The 17,536-nt window shown below is 34.1% G+C and overlaps 2 protein-coding genes across 2 annotated transcripts; one reads left to right on the plus strand and one right to left on the minus strand.

The window, feature by feature from the left end:
* Positions 1-3,175: 3,175 nt before the first annotated feature.
* LOC126712890 (uncharacterized) lies at positions 3,176-7,618 on the plus strand. Its single transcript, XM_050412413.1, has 8 exons — positions 3,176-3,554; positions 5,067-5,151; positions 5,247-5,315; positions 5,532-5,644; positions 5,833-5,944; positions 6,029-6,172; positions 6,883-7,057; positions 7,339-7,618. The coding sequence occupies exons 1-8, from the start codon at positions 3,503-3,505 to the stop codon at positions 7,462-7,464; spliced, it is 876 nt and encodes a 291-aa protein (XP_050268370.1). The 5' UTR covers positions 3,176-3,502; the 3' UTR covers positions 7,465-7,618.
* Positions 7,619-8,543: 925 nt separating this feature from the next.
* LOC126696206 (protein TPR3-like) lies at positions 8,544-14,130 on the minus strand. Its single transcript, XM_050392983.1, has 15 exons — positions 13,994-14,130; positions 13,720-13,896; positions 13,513-13,626; positions 13,269-13,427; positions 12,945-13,068; positions 12,524-12,671; positions 12,302-12,411; positions 12,149-12,218; positions 11,968-12,041; positions 11,779-11,874; positions 11,588-11,683; positions 11,355-11,487; positions 11,016-11,287; positions 10,565-10,704; positions 8,544-8,842 (listed from the first exon to the last, which is right to left on the minus strand). Exons 1-15 carry the CDS (start codon positions 14,128-14,130, stop codon positions 8,785-8,787), a joined length of 1,908 nt encoding a protein of 635 aa, XP_050248940.1. The 3' UTR covers positions 8,544-8,784.
* Positions 14,131-17,536: the final 3,406 nt, after the last annotated feature.

Genomic DNA, 17,536 nt, shown 5'->3' on the forward strand with positions numbered 1-17,536 from the left:
ATGACATACCTATTGATTTTTAATTTTCTAGAAATTTTGCAAGCATGGATGAATCACCTCCAATAAAAAGATACTTAAGTAAAGTTGAATGCTTGATAGCTAAACTTTGTCCTTATCAAAATTGAATTCAAACTCCGTTTTTGTTGAGGTCTTAGAATTGTAGCAATAGCTTGAATGCTTGATAGCTGAAGAAGTTTAAAATTGTGCAACCATCATGGGAGTCGAACTTATATGACCTATTTTTATTTTTATTTTTTTGGGAAGTGCAATTTAACCATAGTAGGACCACCATAAGGGCCGTATGGACCAATGTATAAAAAAATGAAAAATTTTCAAGGATAATTTTTTTTGGGTTCAATGATGGACAATTAAATTCAATTATGATATTCTTAAAAGGAAAAAGAAAAATGGATAATGTAGTTCATTGATAAATGTAATGTGGTTCATTGATCAATGTAATCACATTATTGAATTTAATTGGAGAGCCTATGATACTACACATAGTGAATGATACCAAGAGAAGATAAAGGAAAAAATAAGATCGACATGGTATTCCAAGGAGCTGGCAAAGTGGTTATTAATGGTCTTGGGTTAATCATCTTTAGACCACCTTGAAGGGATTACTTGTTCTAATTACATGTGTGTGTGATGCCCGGATGAGGAACTTCAAATACTTCGAGAATAGTCGAGTACTCAAACAACTCTTTACACCTTCCCTAGAGCATGAAAAAAAAAAAAAAAAACAGGGTTAGCAAAGTAGATGAAGAATGAAAGTGTCTATGTAAATAATACCAGAAGTCTAGAAGAGTTTTGATCCAGTGTGAACCTCTATTTGCCACGTTAGTAAGATTTTTTTTTTGTCCCTTTTGTGGGTCCTTTACCGTTTTTCACCATTCCTTTAATGGGTTGGGACTCAAGTTGACCCCAAATGCCCCTAGCATGGATTGGTTTGGATGAGCAATTACATCAGTTGATGCAAATTTGCCTTCTATTTTGCACAATAAAAGCTATTTTTTCTATTATACACACTCATTTTTACAAAACACCTGTATTAGTTTATCTATTCTACACATTTATTCAATAAAATATTCATTCTTTTACCATTTTTTATTATTCTCTCCCTCAACGCTTTTCTCTCACAGACCTAATCTGAAAGCATCGAAACCCAAACCCATCTCCTTTAGAACAACTCTCTCTCTCTCTCTCACTGACCCAAACCACCACCACACAAACCTTAAGATTTTAGCTCCGACGAAGCACTCGTTCATCACGTCGTTCATCGCCTTGTTGCTTCAGTGGGTTCCGAAGGTTGATCCTTCTTTGCTGTGGCTGCGAAGGTTGATCGGCGAAGCACTCGTTCATCACGTCGTTCATCGCATCGTCATGTTGCTTCAGTGGGTTTCGACCAGAATCTAAGAATCCCGACACTGACAAAGAAAATTGGTGAAAAGGTGATGAAGCTCAGAATCGGCGGCAGTGAAGGCACGGTTTGACCGGCGACAGTGGTGAGAGTGAGAGCAAATGAGGAAAAGGGGGAGTGAGGTGAGGTGAGAGTAGAGAGAAGGAAAGAGTCAGGTGAGAGTGAGAGTGAGAGCAGCGACGAGAGAGAGAAAAACTAATAAAATATTAAATGCATATGCTACATGCATGGTTACTGTAACAATTGTGCATAAATGCACAATTTTACACCCACTGATGTGGGTGTTTTTTTTGCTTAAATTGTGTAAAATTAGCCCCTTTTTCCATTTTGCACAATTATACATCAACTGATGTAATTGCTAAAGCTCCTCTGCACCTAATGGTTGGATCTTAAAGCTGAAGAAACTCTAACACATGATGGTTTCCTACTCTTGCCTGTCACAGGGTGGTTTTTCTCTCCTAAGTCTGTTGTTTCCGTGATTAGTTGGTGGCTTTGAGGTGGATTGTGTAGAACATGGGTTATTTAAGGGCCTGATTGGTAGAGGTGTTTGAGTATTATTGTTCAAAATGATATGAAAACTGTGGTTGCAAAAAGTGTTGTGAAAACACTTTTTTTTTTTTTAAAGTACTCATAATGCAAAAAAATATGTTTGGTATTATATTTCTAATAATGCCTATTTCAAAAGTGAAAAAAAAACATTATTGTGTGTTAGGTATGTGTGTTTTTTAAAAAGTGATGACATATAGTCTAATCAGTGAGACTTACTGTTTTTTACTTATTTATAAAAGTGTTATTGAACAATATTATTTGAAAATTGAAAACTAGTAAGTAAGAAGAGTTTTCCAAATTTAGTGTTTAAACACCTTAAAATGAAAAACATAACTCAAACACTATTACAAAAAATCTCTTACCAAACGCGTTATTTTATTTATTTTTTTTTTTTGGGCTCACAATTTTTAGTGTTTAAGTATTGAAAACTGTTGTTTGAGTTGCCTTACCAAACAAGTCAATTTCTAAAATTGTATTTGATTTCTTTTCTCAATTTTTGTAACATTCAATTTGTAACTTTATCTCAAAGAGTTTAGATGTCTCCTAGTTTATACTATAATGTATTTTTTTTCCTTATACTTGTACCTATATTTTGTTTACTAATATTAATATTTCTACCAATATCTCCCAAAAAAAAAAAAAAAAAAATCTTTTATGAACATAACAAAATCTCACGACATTTTCACAATAAGTTAAGTTGTTTGCTCATCAAAAGTTAAAATAAAATGAGGTAAAATATAAAAATAGGATAAAATATTATTTTGGTTTCTAAATTTTATCAAAAATTTGGTTTTTGTCCCTAAATTTATTTTAAAAGAAAAATCTTTTTTCATCTTAAGCTACAAAAATAAGGACAAAAAAGGGAATTTTAAAATAATTTAGGGATAAAAAATGATATTTATTTTAAAAGTTTAGGGATGAACTTTTAATTTTTATTTTATAAAGATTAGAAACCAAAATAATATATTAACCATAAACATAATATAGAGATCCACCGCAACTCTTTTTCTTTTAGATGAATTGTCCCACAACAACACAAACAAGGGTGTTGTGAATATTTTGGGATTTTATTGTGCCTAAACTTTATCATATTATAACTTAAAAAAAAAAAAAAAGAAAAAAAAAGAAGAAAAAAAGCTATTCATTTGTGAGAAATAATAGGCGAGCTAACATAATCCAACGGACAAGAGAAAAACACGGAAAACGTCCAGTCTCTGCAAATAATCGCAGGAGATAATAACCCAAAAGAGAGTGAAAAAACACAAAAAAGTTGGAGAGCACTGGGTTTGCTCAAGTTGAACAGAAATCGAATCAAAGTGGGCTTTCTTCTACACTCCTTCCCTTTCTACTTCTCTCTCTCTTCCAATCTTCTCAATCAATTATACTTCTACTACTATTCCATTCTATTCTCTCTCAACATATATATATATATATATATATAAGAATTCAGGGTTTTGATTTTTTTCCATCAGATCCCAAATTGTTTTTTTATTTTTTTATTTTTAATCATCATCTTCATCGACATCATCAAACATGGAGAAAGTTAGGAGAGCATCTCATGCTGGTTCATGGTACACTGACAATCGTAAGTCCCAATTTTCATTAACTTCCCCAAACAAAACCAAACACAAAAAGTTGCCTCTTTTTTTATTTTTATTTATTTTTTCTGTTTGTTTGTTTGTTCTTTTGTGTTTCTTTTGCATGCATAGAGGTCTATTAGTTTGATTGTGCTTTGATTTGTGTATGTTGTTATTTGCATTGGAAGATTACTACTGGGTTTTGGGGTTATACTGTAATGTCGTTGAATTTGGGATTGATTTATTGAAAAAAGATTTTTTTTTTTTTTTAATTTTTTGGTGTGTTTGACTTGGAGCTAGTAGAGTGGAGAGCCTTGTTAGGAAAATTTTGATTTGGCTGAAGAGGGTTTTTGAAAGGGGTCTGGATTTGGTTCGAAATTGCAAAGCTATGTTTGATTCGAGAAAATTTGAGTGAAAAAGAAGATTATCTCTATTCATGCTTTTCAAGCAAAAATTTCAAGTTGTGACTGCTGACTTTACAGTTTAATGTTAATAAACTTTCAAAGAGGTCATTGCAATATATTTTTCATGAGTATTTTAAAATTCTAGCAACAATGAGCTCCAGCTATTGAAGAAACCTATCCTAGCAATCTATTAGCTTAAGTGGAAGAAACCCAGAAATCATAAAGTGGTAACGATTCATTGCAACACTAGTGTTAGAAGTACTGTCTTATTGATAAGAATGTGAAATTTCCCTACTTTTTATTTTATATTTTTTGGGTGCATGTAATTTTCCTAATTCAACTGTAAACATCCTTGATGTAAACTATAGGACTGAATGCAGGAAAATTAATGTTAATTTGTGTTATATATGTAAATGCGTGGTAGCCTCCATTGTTTATTTATTTCTATTTCTTATTTTAGCTAACTTGCACATCTGCTTGGTGCGCTTTGAACCCACGACCTCACCCTACACCTTACTCTTACAAGGGAATGAGGTGTTGTTTGAGATGGAGCTCAATGGCTTATTTGCTATTAAAATTATCTTACAGTTGAACACTTCATCTCACAGTAGATAATTTCACTTTATTGTACTGAACCTCCTGATATTATCATTAAAAGAATCTTGTGTGCCAAGAGCCTTGAAGCTCAACTAGCATCTTCTAGTGTTTCCAATTGGGATGTCTAGGGTTCAAATCCTCCCTCCACCAACTATTGATTTTTTTTTTTTTTTTTTGAAAAGGAAATTTAAAAGAATCCTGTGTAAATAATTTTGATAATTTGTATGCAGCAGCTAACCATGACAAAATGAATGCTTTTCTACTGTTGCATATGCAGAAACGTAGATTAGTAGATGTTGAAATATTACACTACGAAGAATAGTTTGTGCATGCATTTACCTTTACATAAGTTTAAATATGTTCTAAAAGTTTATTCATTACATTACACACATGTTCTGAAAGTTATTCATGTTCATCATAAAGGAGCACAAATGCATTCTTGTATGTGCTGGAAGATATCAAACATTTTTATAAATGATCTGGAAAGTGCTTCTGATATTATTTCTTTCCCTTTCTCAGCTAGGAAATTAGCAGAAGAGCTTGAAGGATGGCTGGGGGCATCTGGCCTGAGCAAATCTTCTGATGTACGAGCTGTGATTGCTCCGTAAGTTATCATGGACCTCTGATGCTGTGTTTATAAAAAATTAATAACATTTCCTATTGTATTTCATAACTTTTTTTGTAATACTGGACCCACAGGCATGCAGGTTACTCATATTCAGGTCGAGCTGCTGCCTATGCATTTGGAAACATTGATCCGACAAACATGTGTGCTTTCTTCTTGCTCATCCCCTTCCCCTCTTTGCTCCTATTGTTTTGCTTTAGCTGTACATAACATTAATGTTCACTACCTGTCTAAAAACCTGTATCTTAACAAGTTGAGAGATCATGTAATCATTAATTATACACTATGATTATTATTCAAAAAGGTTAATTAGTTTTCTGCCCATTTAGTTGCTAATATGAGGTTATTTAGAGTTTCAGTTCTCGGGTATTTCTTCTTGGTCCATCTCATCACTATTACACACCAAAATGTGCTCTTTCAACAGCCACAGTTTACAAGACACCCATTGGGGACCTACCTATTGATTTGGAAGGTATTCTTTTGCTCATTTTTAAATTTGGGGGGGTTACCCCTGGTAGCCAACACACACACACACACACTTTGTTTAATGAGTTTTTGAATAGTTCAATTTTGTTTGAATTTTATCTTTTCATTATCATATTCTTGTTATTCATTTATGATTTTTGTTTTATGAAATGAATATTTGTTTTCATCTATCAGTCATTGAGGAGCTAAAAGCTACTGGAAAATTTGAACTGATGGATATTCGTGTTGATGAAGCCGAACATAGCATGGAAATGCACTTGCCATATCTTGCTAAAGTATTCGAGGGGTAAATTCATCATTATATATATATATATAAAACTTCTATTTTCCAATCTTCTTTCTTGAAGCTCACTTTAGGTGATACCCACAGGCACCCGGTAAAAGTTGTACCTATTTTGGTCGGTGCTCTTAATGCTGAAAATGAAGCCCTGTATGGACAGTTGCTTGCCAAATATGTGGACGATCCAAATAATTTCTTTTCTGTGTCCTCTGATTTTTGTCATTGGGGTTCTCGGTATGTTTTGTTCACAAGTTTACTAACATATTTGCTCCTTTAGCCTACATGATAGTTTGTGAGTAAATGTTTTTGATTTAGTTACTTCTTGAATTGCTACCCTTAGGCCTTAGACATGCATATAAATCTGCATGCACACACACACACACACACACACACACACACACACTTTTATGATGAATTTCATGTGTATATCATGTTTTTTATTTATTATTATTATTTTTTTTGAGAAACATATCTTGGGCCTTGTTCACTCTCTCTCTCTCTCTCTGCCTTGCAAGGAAATGTGACTATATTTAAGAATCTCAACTCAACAAGCTGTGTGAACCTTTTTTCATGCCAGTGTAGCTCATATCTGGGATTTACCATTGCATCATTATATTGGCATTGTTGTACTTGTGAGATAATTAGTTTAACTCTTGTAAAATGCCTCGTTGAAGTGAGGTTGTTCATTTATTATATGTGTTCTTAATTTATAATATGAATGTTAGAGTTAATGTTAGATTTGGTTTTTGAAATAATGAAAACAGAAGAGGGGTACATTTTATTTAGATATTATTTTCTGGGTACGTATTGTAGTGGTTCTCATCTTAACGGACATGCTTAATGAATAAGTGCATGAAGTTAGAGCTGATTTTCCTTTAGCCTGCTTCATCGGCTAAATTGCACGTAATTATCTTTACATATCTTGACTTGTCTATCTGTGTCAGGTTCAATTACATGCATTATGACAAGAAACATGGGGCTATATACAAATCTATTGAGGCCTTGGATAGGATGGGCATGGATATAATTGAAACAGGAGATCCAGATGCATTCAAACAATATCTGTCAGAATATGACAACACCATTTGTGGACGCCATCCCATTAGTGTTTTCCTCCATGTAAGTGCATCAATTTTTTTGAGAAGTTTCCAAATGGTTTGATGAATGAAGCTTGGAACCATTTTTAGTGGCATTTTTTTTTTTGGTATTCTGAAATGTTTGATCATCTTGTTAGAGAGTTCAACTGATTTTCCTATATAGCCAAGAGTAAATTTTCTTGATCTTTGTTTTATATTCATGGTTTCTTTGACTGTATGTATTTGTTGCAATTAATGTTTTACTTCTTTCACTTCACTGCAACAAACAAATTCTAATATTTTACTATCTATCAAATTCATCAGATGCTGAGGAACTGCTCAACAAAGATAAAGATCAAATTTCTACGGTATGAACAGTCAAGTCAATGCAAAAGTACGAGAGACAGTAGTGTAAGTTATGCATCTGCAGCAGGGAAGGTGGATGCTTGAAGCTTAATTGTTGCCAACTTACTATATATTCAGAAATTTAATTTCTTTAAATTGGCTGTAATATTTAACTTAATCACTTGCAAGAACTGCTGATTGATGGTACTCTTTTCCCTGTTTATATGTTTAATACTAATAACGGATCACTCTGCCTACTGATTTCTGTCTTTTGTAGCACTTGATGCATTGAGTTAGACTGTTATTTTTATTTATTTTCTTTATATATTCTCATTGAGGTGGCAATCCACTCGGGCTCAAATTAATAACGGGGCATGCATGATGTTTGATTTGCTCTGGCTATTGCCATGAAAGAAGACTGACTTTTTAGATTGTGATGGTATGATGACGGTGTGCTTTGTAGTCATGGTTGTGGGGGTGTTGTACTGATGGTGGGGGCGGAAATGATAATAGGAGCTTAGTGTAGCTAAATGATGATGGGAGCTAGTGTAGCTCAATTATGATAATCAGCTTGTACCATCAACGTTATTGTAACTTCGATTAGTATTTACCACCGGGCCTACTGGCCCAAGTGGTACCTGGTCAAGTCTAGTGACCTTCAACTCAGGGGTTCTAGCCCCTGCATAAACAATTACCAAAAAAAAAAAAAAAAAAAAAAAAAAAAACCACCCTCGATTAGTATTTAGTAGGGTGTTGCAAGATAAGAATCTGAGACAACCAAGGTGGTGGTGCTGGTCCTTGGATCAAGGAATGGTTGTGGATGGTCCAAAGAGTATTCCATCAAAAGTTTTCTATCAGTTCATTAGGCCCCTAGTATTCCATCAAGAGTTTCATGTGTAGATGTCTTTGTAACTATCAAATAGTTGTATAAGTAAAATTTATGTAGTAAGTTTGTAAGTTTTGTGTAGTAAAATTTATAGTATTTTTAGCATTTTTTTTTTTATAAAAATTTTAAACTAAGGTGTCCGTTTTAAATATTTGTACTTTCAAGTGGATATTATAAAGATAACATGAGTCCATTATTTAGGGAAAACAGATACAATTAAGCTGTAAGTATCTCAAGGCAATACCATGCAATTGATCTGTGAAAGAAAGCAAAGAACTATAAGATGATGGACATGCTCATCGATGCTTAATATCTATAGATATAAATGCCCAGGTTTCACAGCTGGTATATTATCTGGGGATCATAGCTAACTAGTAAGTGTATGTAAGTCCATTTATCTACACAAGTACATTCTTTAGGTATGTTTTAATATTTGGTCAAGAAAGAGAGTAGAAAGAAAGGTGGCTAAGAATATACCCAATTTAGTGCTAGTCACGTTTCCTTCTCTTCCTTTCCCTATCTCCTTAACTCGGCCAACTTTATAACTGGGTTGGATTTTGTGGATATGCAGCCATAGCAAGCGGGTAAACAATGTAACTGCACATCAAAATATATGATTAGTGTCTGGTTCAAGATCATAGGTCAGTTGTAAACATAGGCTAGAGGATAAATTTGGGAACATATTAAGAGTTAAGATCTACCACTTACAATAATTTGAGTTGATAATAAATTTAAGGAAATAAAATATTGCAACTAGATATCACAAAAAAATTAACATTATTTTTATTGTTGATAATTTTGATAGTTGGGAGGGGAATGAAACATTTAGGAGTTAAAAAGCTTGAAGTATGATGAAATGAAAATTTTCACCTGGAATGTGTTTTAAGAAAAACATTTTCATGATTACAAATAAACTAGTTACTAAAGAATTATATGGAATAAGTTGGATTAAATGTTCATAATGTGAACCAATAATTTTACAATATATTCTGAACTGATAAACAAAATAAACTGTTAAATTTAAATACGATATGTAAAGAAAAGAGAAAAAAGAAAAATAATATAGTGTTCCCGAGTGCATACATTTAATAGACATTATCAAACTTGGTACATTTATTTATAAGAAAACAAATGGCTTGCATGCACTCCACATATGGGCACATTTCTATTCTCTAGATCACTCTTGAGAGTGGTAAACCGTCCTAATTTCTAAAGGACATGAGATTTAAGTTTTTGTATAAGGTTCACCTAGCACACAAACATGATCACAAAACTACAGTAAAGCCCTGAGTTCTATCAATAAAGCTATAATCCAACATGTTTTGTTTTGTGTAAACCAAAATTCAATATATCGATGAATTGAATTTGGTTAATGACAGCTCTTTCTATTTATATCAATGATGTAGTATTAACAGGCGATGATACTAAGTAAATGATTGAAAGGATATTAAGCTAGTGAATTGAAATAAAGGACATTGGAGAATTGAAATATTTTCTAGTTATTGAAGTAGCAAGGTTCAAGCAAGGTCTATTTATATTCCAATTGAATTATGACCTTAATCTCATAGGAAAAATAGGAATACTAGGCTGTAAGGCCTGTGATATCCCACTAGAGCAAAATCATACACTATATGAAGATCTAGAGGGTGTATTGGTTGATAAAGGGAGATATCAACACTTACTTGGGAGATTGATTTATCTATCTCACACAGGCTCAAATATTGCTTATTTTGTTAGTGTGGTTAGCCAGTTCATACATGCCTTAAGTATCTCATATGGAATTATGGATGTTGTTTATCATATTCTTCAACATTTAAAATAATCTATTTGTCAAAGATCTTACATGGATGTAGTCTACAATATCTCATATGGATGCTGCTCTAATCACGGCTACTTATGAATAGAATTCTATACAAATGCAAATTGGGCAGGTACTATAACAGGCAGTTGTGACCAAGTCCAATGCAGAGGCTGAATTTTATGTAATGGGTCATGGTATGTTAACTTCTTTGGGTGTAGATGAAATTGAAAGAATTGGAGCTGAACATGCTAGAAACTTTGAGATTATATAGTGACAAGAAGACAAGTATTCATATAATCATATTGCTCACAATCCTCTACAACATGATACAGCTAAACATGTTGAGTTTGACATACATTTCATCAAGGAGAAGCTAAATGACGGCATTGTCAAATCTTCATTTATGAAGACTGAAGAGCAACAAGCAAACATCTTAACCGAAAGAGTCTCATAATAGTAAAGTTTTTTCATACTATTGTAGGCATGTATAGTATTTTTTCAGGAGTTTCAAAGAGAACCTGAGAGGCACTCCAGCACCATTTTCAGGAGTTTGCAACAACTGAAGACCACAATCTGTTGCCAAGATCTTGATTCTGTTTTCATTTGCAGAAATAGCCAATAATGTTCCCTCCTTGTTGAAGCGAATATGTGGTTTTTCCTAAATCTCAGATAGATGTAGAACAGTTTAGATCACCAGTATTCTTGTTTAGCACATTTAATTAGACTTAATAACCCCAAGGGGTAGAACAATTGGTTGGGACCATGCCTCAAGAAGTGGAGTTCACTTGTTCAAATCTCTTATACCCTCTCCCTTGGGGCCAGAACTCACTTATTTAAAAAAAAAATTTAAAGCTATCACTAAAACTTTTAACTATAAAAACACAGCAGATAACCAAGACTTCCATCATCAACGTCCCTTAAATGAGTTAACATCTAAAAATCAATTCAGTACACTAGTGAGAAACTTACAGGCAGGCCTCCCTTCACATCAATAGCTCCCAGAAGCTCAACTTTGTCCATATCCCAAAATTTAATAATGTGATTGTCACCGGCTGCTAAAAACTGGTTCTTGGTTGTATCGAAATGCACAACAGAAAAGGAATTTTGAGTAAGTCCTTGGTAAGTTCTCTTTATCGTTCCTTCACTTTCATCCCATTCAACAAGGAAGGACTGTCCATTTATATTGGTCCCACATGAAAACAACCTAGCAAAGTATTCCATGACAGCAACATTAATTTCCCCTAAAAATATGAATTGGACACAAAATAGTTCAGTGAAAGGGCAACTCTAACAGATCAAACCTTTGACCATCAGTACTGTAAGCCAGTTTTGTGCATCCAAGACCAGGCGTATCATAATCAAATACAGCTATCACAAAATTATTATCATTATCATATAGCCATCCCTTCATTTTGCCATCCACGAATGTTGAGAAGACATACTAAGGCATTAAAGCACAATCAGAGTTACATAATTGGCAAGAAACCAAAAGTACATTTAAAAAAAAAAAAATTATATTACCACAATCAGTAAAACCTTACATGAAAAACTTTCTTGGTATGAGGACAGACAGAATACACAGCAGCACCATGATCACCAATAGTAAAAACATTGGTACCATCATGCACATCCCACACCTTACACAGATAGTAATGAACATGTCAGTCTCTCTATAAGATATAAGTATATATATATATATATATATATATATAATCTGGCATAATGAACCAACCTTAGTTTTATTGTCACTTCCACAGGTTATGACCAACAGTTGCCTGTGATGGACAGTGAATGCGAGATCATTTACGTTACCAACATGAGCATCAGTCTGAAAGAGGAAAATTATATATTATATTTAAAATAAATATTTAAACCAAGTAGCTCATGAGTAGACCACTTTTCTTTTTTGTTATAAAATAACCTCCAATTTCAGCCACACTTTATGTCCACCAGAATAAGAAAATACTTGCAGAATATGCTTTGAATATGCAACCCCTGATCAAACAAACAGTAATGATACTTGAAATCATCAAAAAGGAAAAAAAAAATAAAAATCAGTGGCTGTCAGTACCACTGGAGCATTCCAACATCCATGCACTTACCAAAGAACAAACCATCAGGACTCCACATGATACGATTGACAGAAACGAGTGGATTTTCCAGTAGAGCTTCCTAAATGTAGTTGACATCAATTCAGATTTTAGATCATGATAACAATATGCTATTACAATATTATAGTCTGGAAAGGAACATACCTTGAATGTTGTTGAGCACGCTCCAATATCCAAAACCTTAAAATTTACTGAAAGAAATTTTTTCCCAGAACTTACATTCCACAGCCCTATGCTTCCAGCACATGTTCCAACTGGAAAAGCAAGTACTCCATATAAATAAATTCCTTCTTAGAAGACAGTTTGCTCAAATACACCATATGTGCAGAGTATCACAATTGGAAATAAAATTTCGTATAAGTCAACCTAGCAGAAGAGTTTGCAAAACAGGATGAAAATCCATGCTCATTGGAGATGATTCCTCGTTCAGTGTCCTTGCAAGAGTCTTGGGAATGTCATCTGGTATGGGCACTGAGATGTGACTTTGACCAGGATAAGTGACAAGTGATGTTGCCTACACAAACATATATAAATATGAACTTAAAAGTCACATCTCAGTGTTCAAACCTCATCCAGAAGCAAAATGCAAGAGTTCAATCCTGTATATATATGTGTGTGTGTGTGTGTGGCTTTAAAAAGACTAAAACATAAATTTTTTGAGTATTCTTAGAAGAACAAAAAGACTATAAAGAAAATTCAGCTGTTCTGGTCAGAACTGTACAAGAATCTAGCAGTAATAAACGAGGAATACTTAGGGAAAAATTTCAGCTTTCTGCACAGATCTTACAATTGATTTCTTCACAGCTGGTTGGGCGATTGACAAGTTGTATTGTGGTTGACAAACATGATCCACAAAAAGGGTATTTATAATTGGATTTGGATGTATACAGTGTCGATGCTGCCATTTCCAGCTGTTAATTCACATACTAAAATCAGTTCTCTCCCAATGAACCATAAACTATAAAAATAAGTTATGAAGAGCATTCAGGTATCCAAGAAGCTGAACAGGTCTATCCAAATTATCTATAAAAATAAGTCACTTTTAAATTTTAATCCAATTTCCATTTTTCCCCCATATAAAATTTTTAAAAAATGTATTAGTAAATATTACCTTTGTATAATGAGATTGGATAACCTGTTACTTTGGTTGATAGGAAACTTCAGTTTGCCACTGAGAAGAGAATCTGCCCCAATATCTTTCTTGACATGATCCATTGTCAGTGTCCTTCCAACCTCTGTACCCTTATATTGAGAATACAATATATGTTCCCTGTCATAGCCGCACAATGAGATAAAACTCATCTGAGCATCTATAGTTACCAAATCTAAAATCAATGTTAGTGATTAAGTCATACTTTTTATTTTCAGATTTAAAAAGTTGTTCCATTGACTCAAACAGGCCCTTACGACGCGAGGCAAGAACCTTCAAATTGTTCATGAGTATACCTGAAGCCTTGTCACTATCATTGCTGTAAAAGAATCAACAAACTTCATGTAGACACAAGCTTCCGAACATAGTATATAAGAACCAAAAAAAAGGGGGATGAATATGTCAAGCTTACTTTTCAATTGCCTCAAAATATTCCTGCGCCCTGATCCATAAACAAACATCGGAGATAGTATTGCAGCTGAAATGTGTGAAACCAGAAAGATACATCTCAGTCTCATCCCATTTCCCCCTAAGCACCATATCCTCCAAATATTTCATGTCGAAGTAAAATCCACTTTCACGCTCAAGTCTATACATTAAACAACAAACAATTTACTGAGTTTTTGATGGGGGTGTGAACACAGTTGTGTGCATGAGAGAGAGAGAGAGAGAGAGAGAGAGCATACGTATGTGCAGTTTCATTATAACCTCGCTCTTTCAAAAACTGCAAGACTAAGAAGACAAGCTCTTCATTTAGTGTAGACATTCCCAGAAAGCCCATTTTTTGCCTCAAAAACCTCCAAGTACCACCAAATGAATCCATAGGTGATTTCCACAAATAAAGTACAAATCTGTTTGAACACCATGTCTTTAAAAAGTAAAATCTGGCTCCATTATGGTGCTTAAAAAATTTAAGGTAAAAAACAGAAAGATGAAAAAGCAAAAGAGAAAGGAATTCTTTTTCCGCTACTTCCTTAGCAAAAAGCACAAATAATGAACCAATTAAAGTAAAAAATATTCAATCTGATTCAAACAGAGCCCTCTGTTAAGGTTTTATCTTATTTGGGATCAATTATCTATAAAAAGAACAAAATGTTAGCCACGGTTTGGCTGTAGAAACATGGGAAATAAAATAATTAACAATTCAAGTCTTTGATCAGAAAACAAACAACAAAAGGCAAAAGATCCATACTGTATACATTTTTCACTTTTATCCTTCATTTTTTTGGTCACCAAGCAAAGGATTCAATTCTTTCTAGAGCACGTAGAAAATTTAGGGACTGTCTTAATTTCTAAACACATCTCTACATTAGTATCATCACCAGAATAATTGCAGATTTGAAAGATACTTTTTTGAAACAGCTAAGTTGATCATATTGTGGTTTTGAACCATACAGGATTTTTTTCAAAAGAATATGAATATCTTTCTCGATTTGGTTTTTTGTGGAAGGGTTGTCAATTGGCGCATGCAAAGATTTTCACTTCAAAAAGAGTTGTTTTCATTATCACTTCAAAAAGGGTGGTCAATATCTTTCTTTTCCTTCGTTTTTTCAGAAACTAAACTGAGTATATGGTTCTTGGTTATGCACTCATGCATAAACCAAAACCAGCCAAAATTAACCCTTTGAGATTACTATCAAATAAAGACATTCAAGACCTATTATTGTCTAAAAGAACAACTAAATAAGCTAAATGTTAGTGCAATGCTCTAACACCAATTGTGTTCACCAGTACTTACTGATAAAAGTTATGACTTTCTGAGAATAAAACCACAACAAAAACAAAAAACCCCAAAGCCTGAGACTATTTTACTAGGCTTAATGCAATCAAACAAGGGGTTGGTGTCTTCATCAATTGAAAATGAACCTTCTTGGCCATAACTAACACCGAATTCATTCAAGAAAAAGTTCAAGCAAAGTGAGCAAAAATCAAGAAAATGCTAATGAAACAATCAAGAAATCAGGATTCTGAAGAACTAAGAGCGAACTTGTAGCAAACAAATGATGGTTATTAAACAAAATCAAAGAAAGAAAGAAAGAAAAAGGCAAATTTGGCTTCTGAATCTGAAAGCACAACTAAATAATTGAGTTAAAAATGTTAGTGCAATGCTCTAGCACTAATTGTGTTCACCTGTACTTACTAATAAAAGTTATGACTTTCAGAGAACAAAGCCTCAGATTATTTTACTAGGCTAAATGCAATCAAAACAAAGCCACAAAGGGTTGGTATCTGATCAACAATTGTAAATGAACCTTCTTGGCCATAACTAGCACCGAATTCATTCAAGAAAAAGTTCAAACAAGTGACAAAAACATCAAGAAACAACTTGCAGAACTCAAAAAACTTTAAAACAAAAAATGTTAGTGAATTAATCAAGAAATCATGATTCTGATAAACTAAGAGTGAACTTGTAGCAAACAAATGATGGGTATTGAGCAAAACCAAAGAAAGAAGCAAACAAAAGCAAATTTGGCTTCTGAAAGCATACCTGGAAGAAATCAAGAAAAAATTTCTGAGTGATCAAAATCAAGCGATTTTAAGAGCACAGAAAAAAAGATTGAAAGCTTGTAGATTTAACTGCCAGCTTTGAGAGCGCGAAACTTTTTTCTTTTCTTTGTTTGTTAGTTTGTTTTTAGTTTGGGTTGGGACTTGGGACTTGGCGGTTGTACTTATAATATTATTGACAAGAAGATTATTACATAAGTACTTGTGCTTATATATAAGCTATCGTAATTTGATAAGACGTGCTACTTATATTTAAATCAGATGCGGTCCACAGCAGCGGGTCCCCTATCAAGTGGAAATTTAAGCAAGTTATCAACATTTTTTTTTTTATGGGAGAAATGATAGTGCTTACCCAAAAAAAAAAAAAAAAAAAAAAATCACAATTTTTGCCACAAATCATTAAATTTAAGCGAATTATCAACATTTATTTATGAGATAAATGCTAGCAAAAGTTGTGATTTTTTTGTGACACTAAAATTTCTCTATGTATGGAAGAGAATGGACATTGATAGGTCCAACGAACCTCCTTGCCCAGAAAAACCCGTCAAGCACCATCGTCTACTCCTCAACCTCGTGGACGAAGGAAGGTAAACCATTAAGAAGAAATTCAATATCTTGGACAGTTACAAACTAGCTGTCAGACCGTTGGAACCTCTTCAAAACCCACATTAATGAGCCTAGAGACGTTACAAAAGAAGCACTATAACCACAATAAAAGCCACAACGGCTAGAAGCAAGGGAGATATATATATATATATATATAGACCTTTTAGAACTAGATAAGGTACATTTTTTTTTTTAAAATTTTTATATATACACATGGTAGCACTAATATTTCCTAATTCTCAAAATCTTTCTTAGCTTCCACTCATTGACTTTATCATCGGAGATTCTGTGGCCGGCACCACACCGGTGACCACTCAAAGAGGATTCCTTTCACAACCTTGCAGGTATAGAGATGAAGTACGTGCTAACCTATCTGGACAAACCTATCGACTGACGATCATAGCATCTTCAGTTTGGCGCCATCTGTGGGGAAGACATTTTCGTACTTAGGTTCGAGAGCGTAGTCCCATTCAACTCTAGAGTTCAAATAGAGTCTAGCACACCTTAAGATTCTGCAGCATTAGCCCTGCAAATCCAAACACTCACAACCAGTGTGGAGGAGCTTATGAGACAAAACCAGGAGATGAGGTTGCAGCTTCAGCAAGATAATTGTTCTAGGACTAACCAGCATAACGATGGAAACAACCAAAGAAGGAGTGACCACCGATAACCATCTACTCCTCAGGGAGCGAACTCAGACCTCCTCAGGGAAATGACAAGGGATATGGACAAGCTAAGAAGTGTAATAAGAGAAAAAACAGATCAGTGCTTAGATAGGATGGTCAAGAGGATAGACTTGCCGTTCACAATAGCGGTCCTAGAATGCCCAGTGCCTTTGAAGTTTCGTTTCTCATAGCTTGAGTCGTTCAACAGTCTGAAAGACCCTTTGGACCACCTCAACACCTTCAAGACAACTCTAGGTCTTTAACAGCCCCATAACGAGATATTATGTCGTTCCTTCCCCACCACTCTGAAAGGAGCAGCATGGGAGTGGTTCACCAAACTACCAACGTCGTCCATCAACAACTTCAAGTAGTTGGGCAACTCTTTTTTACGCCATTTCGTAGGTGGACAACACTCGAAAAGGCCAGCAGAACACCTATTAACCTGCTCACCAT

The sequence above is a fragment of the Quercus robur genome, chromosome 2 (genome assembly GCF_932294415.1).
Source record: "Quercus robur chromosome 2, dhQueRobu3.1, whole genome shotgun sequence".
Classification (NCBI taxonomy): Eukaryota; Viridiplantae; Streptophyta; class Magnoliopsida; order Fagales; family Fagaceae; genus Quercus; species Quercus robur.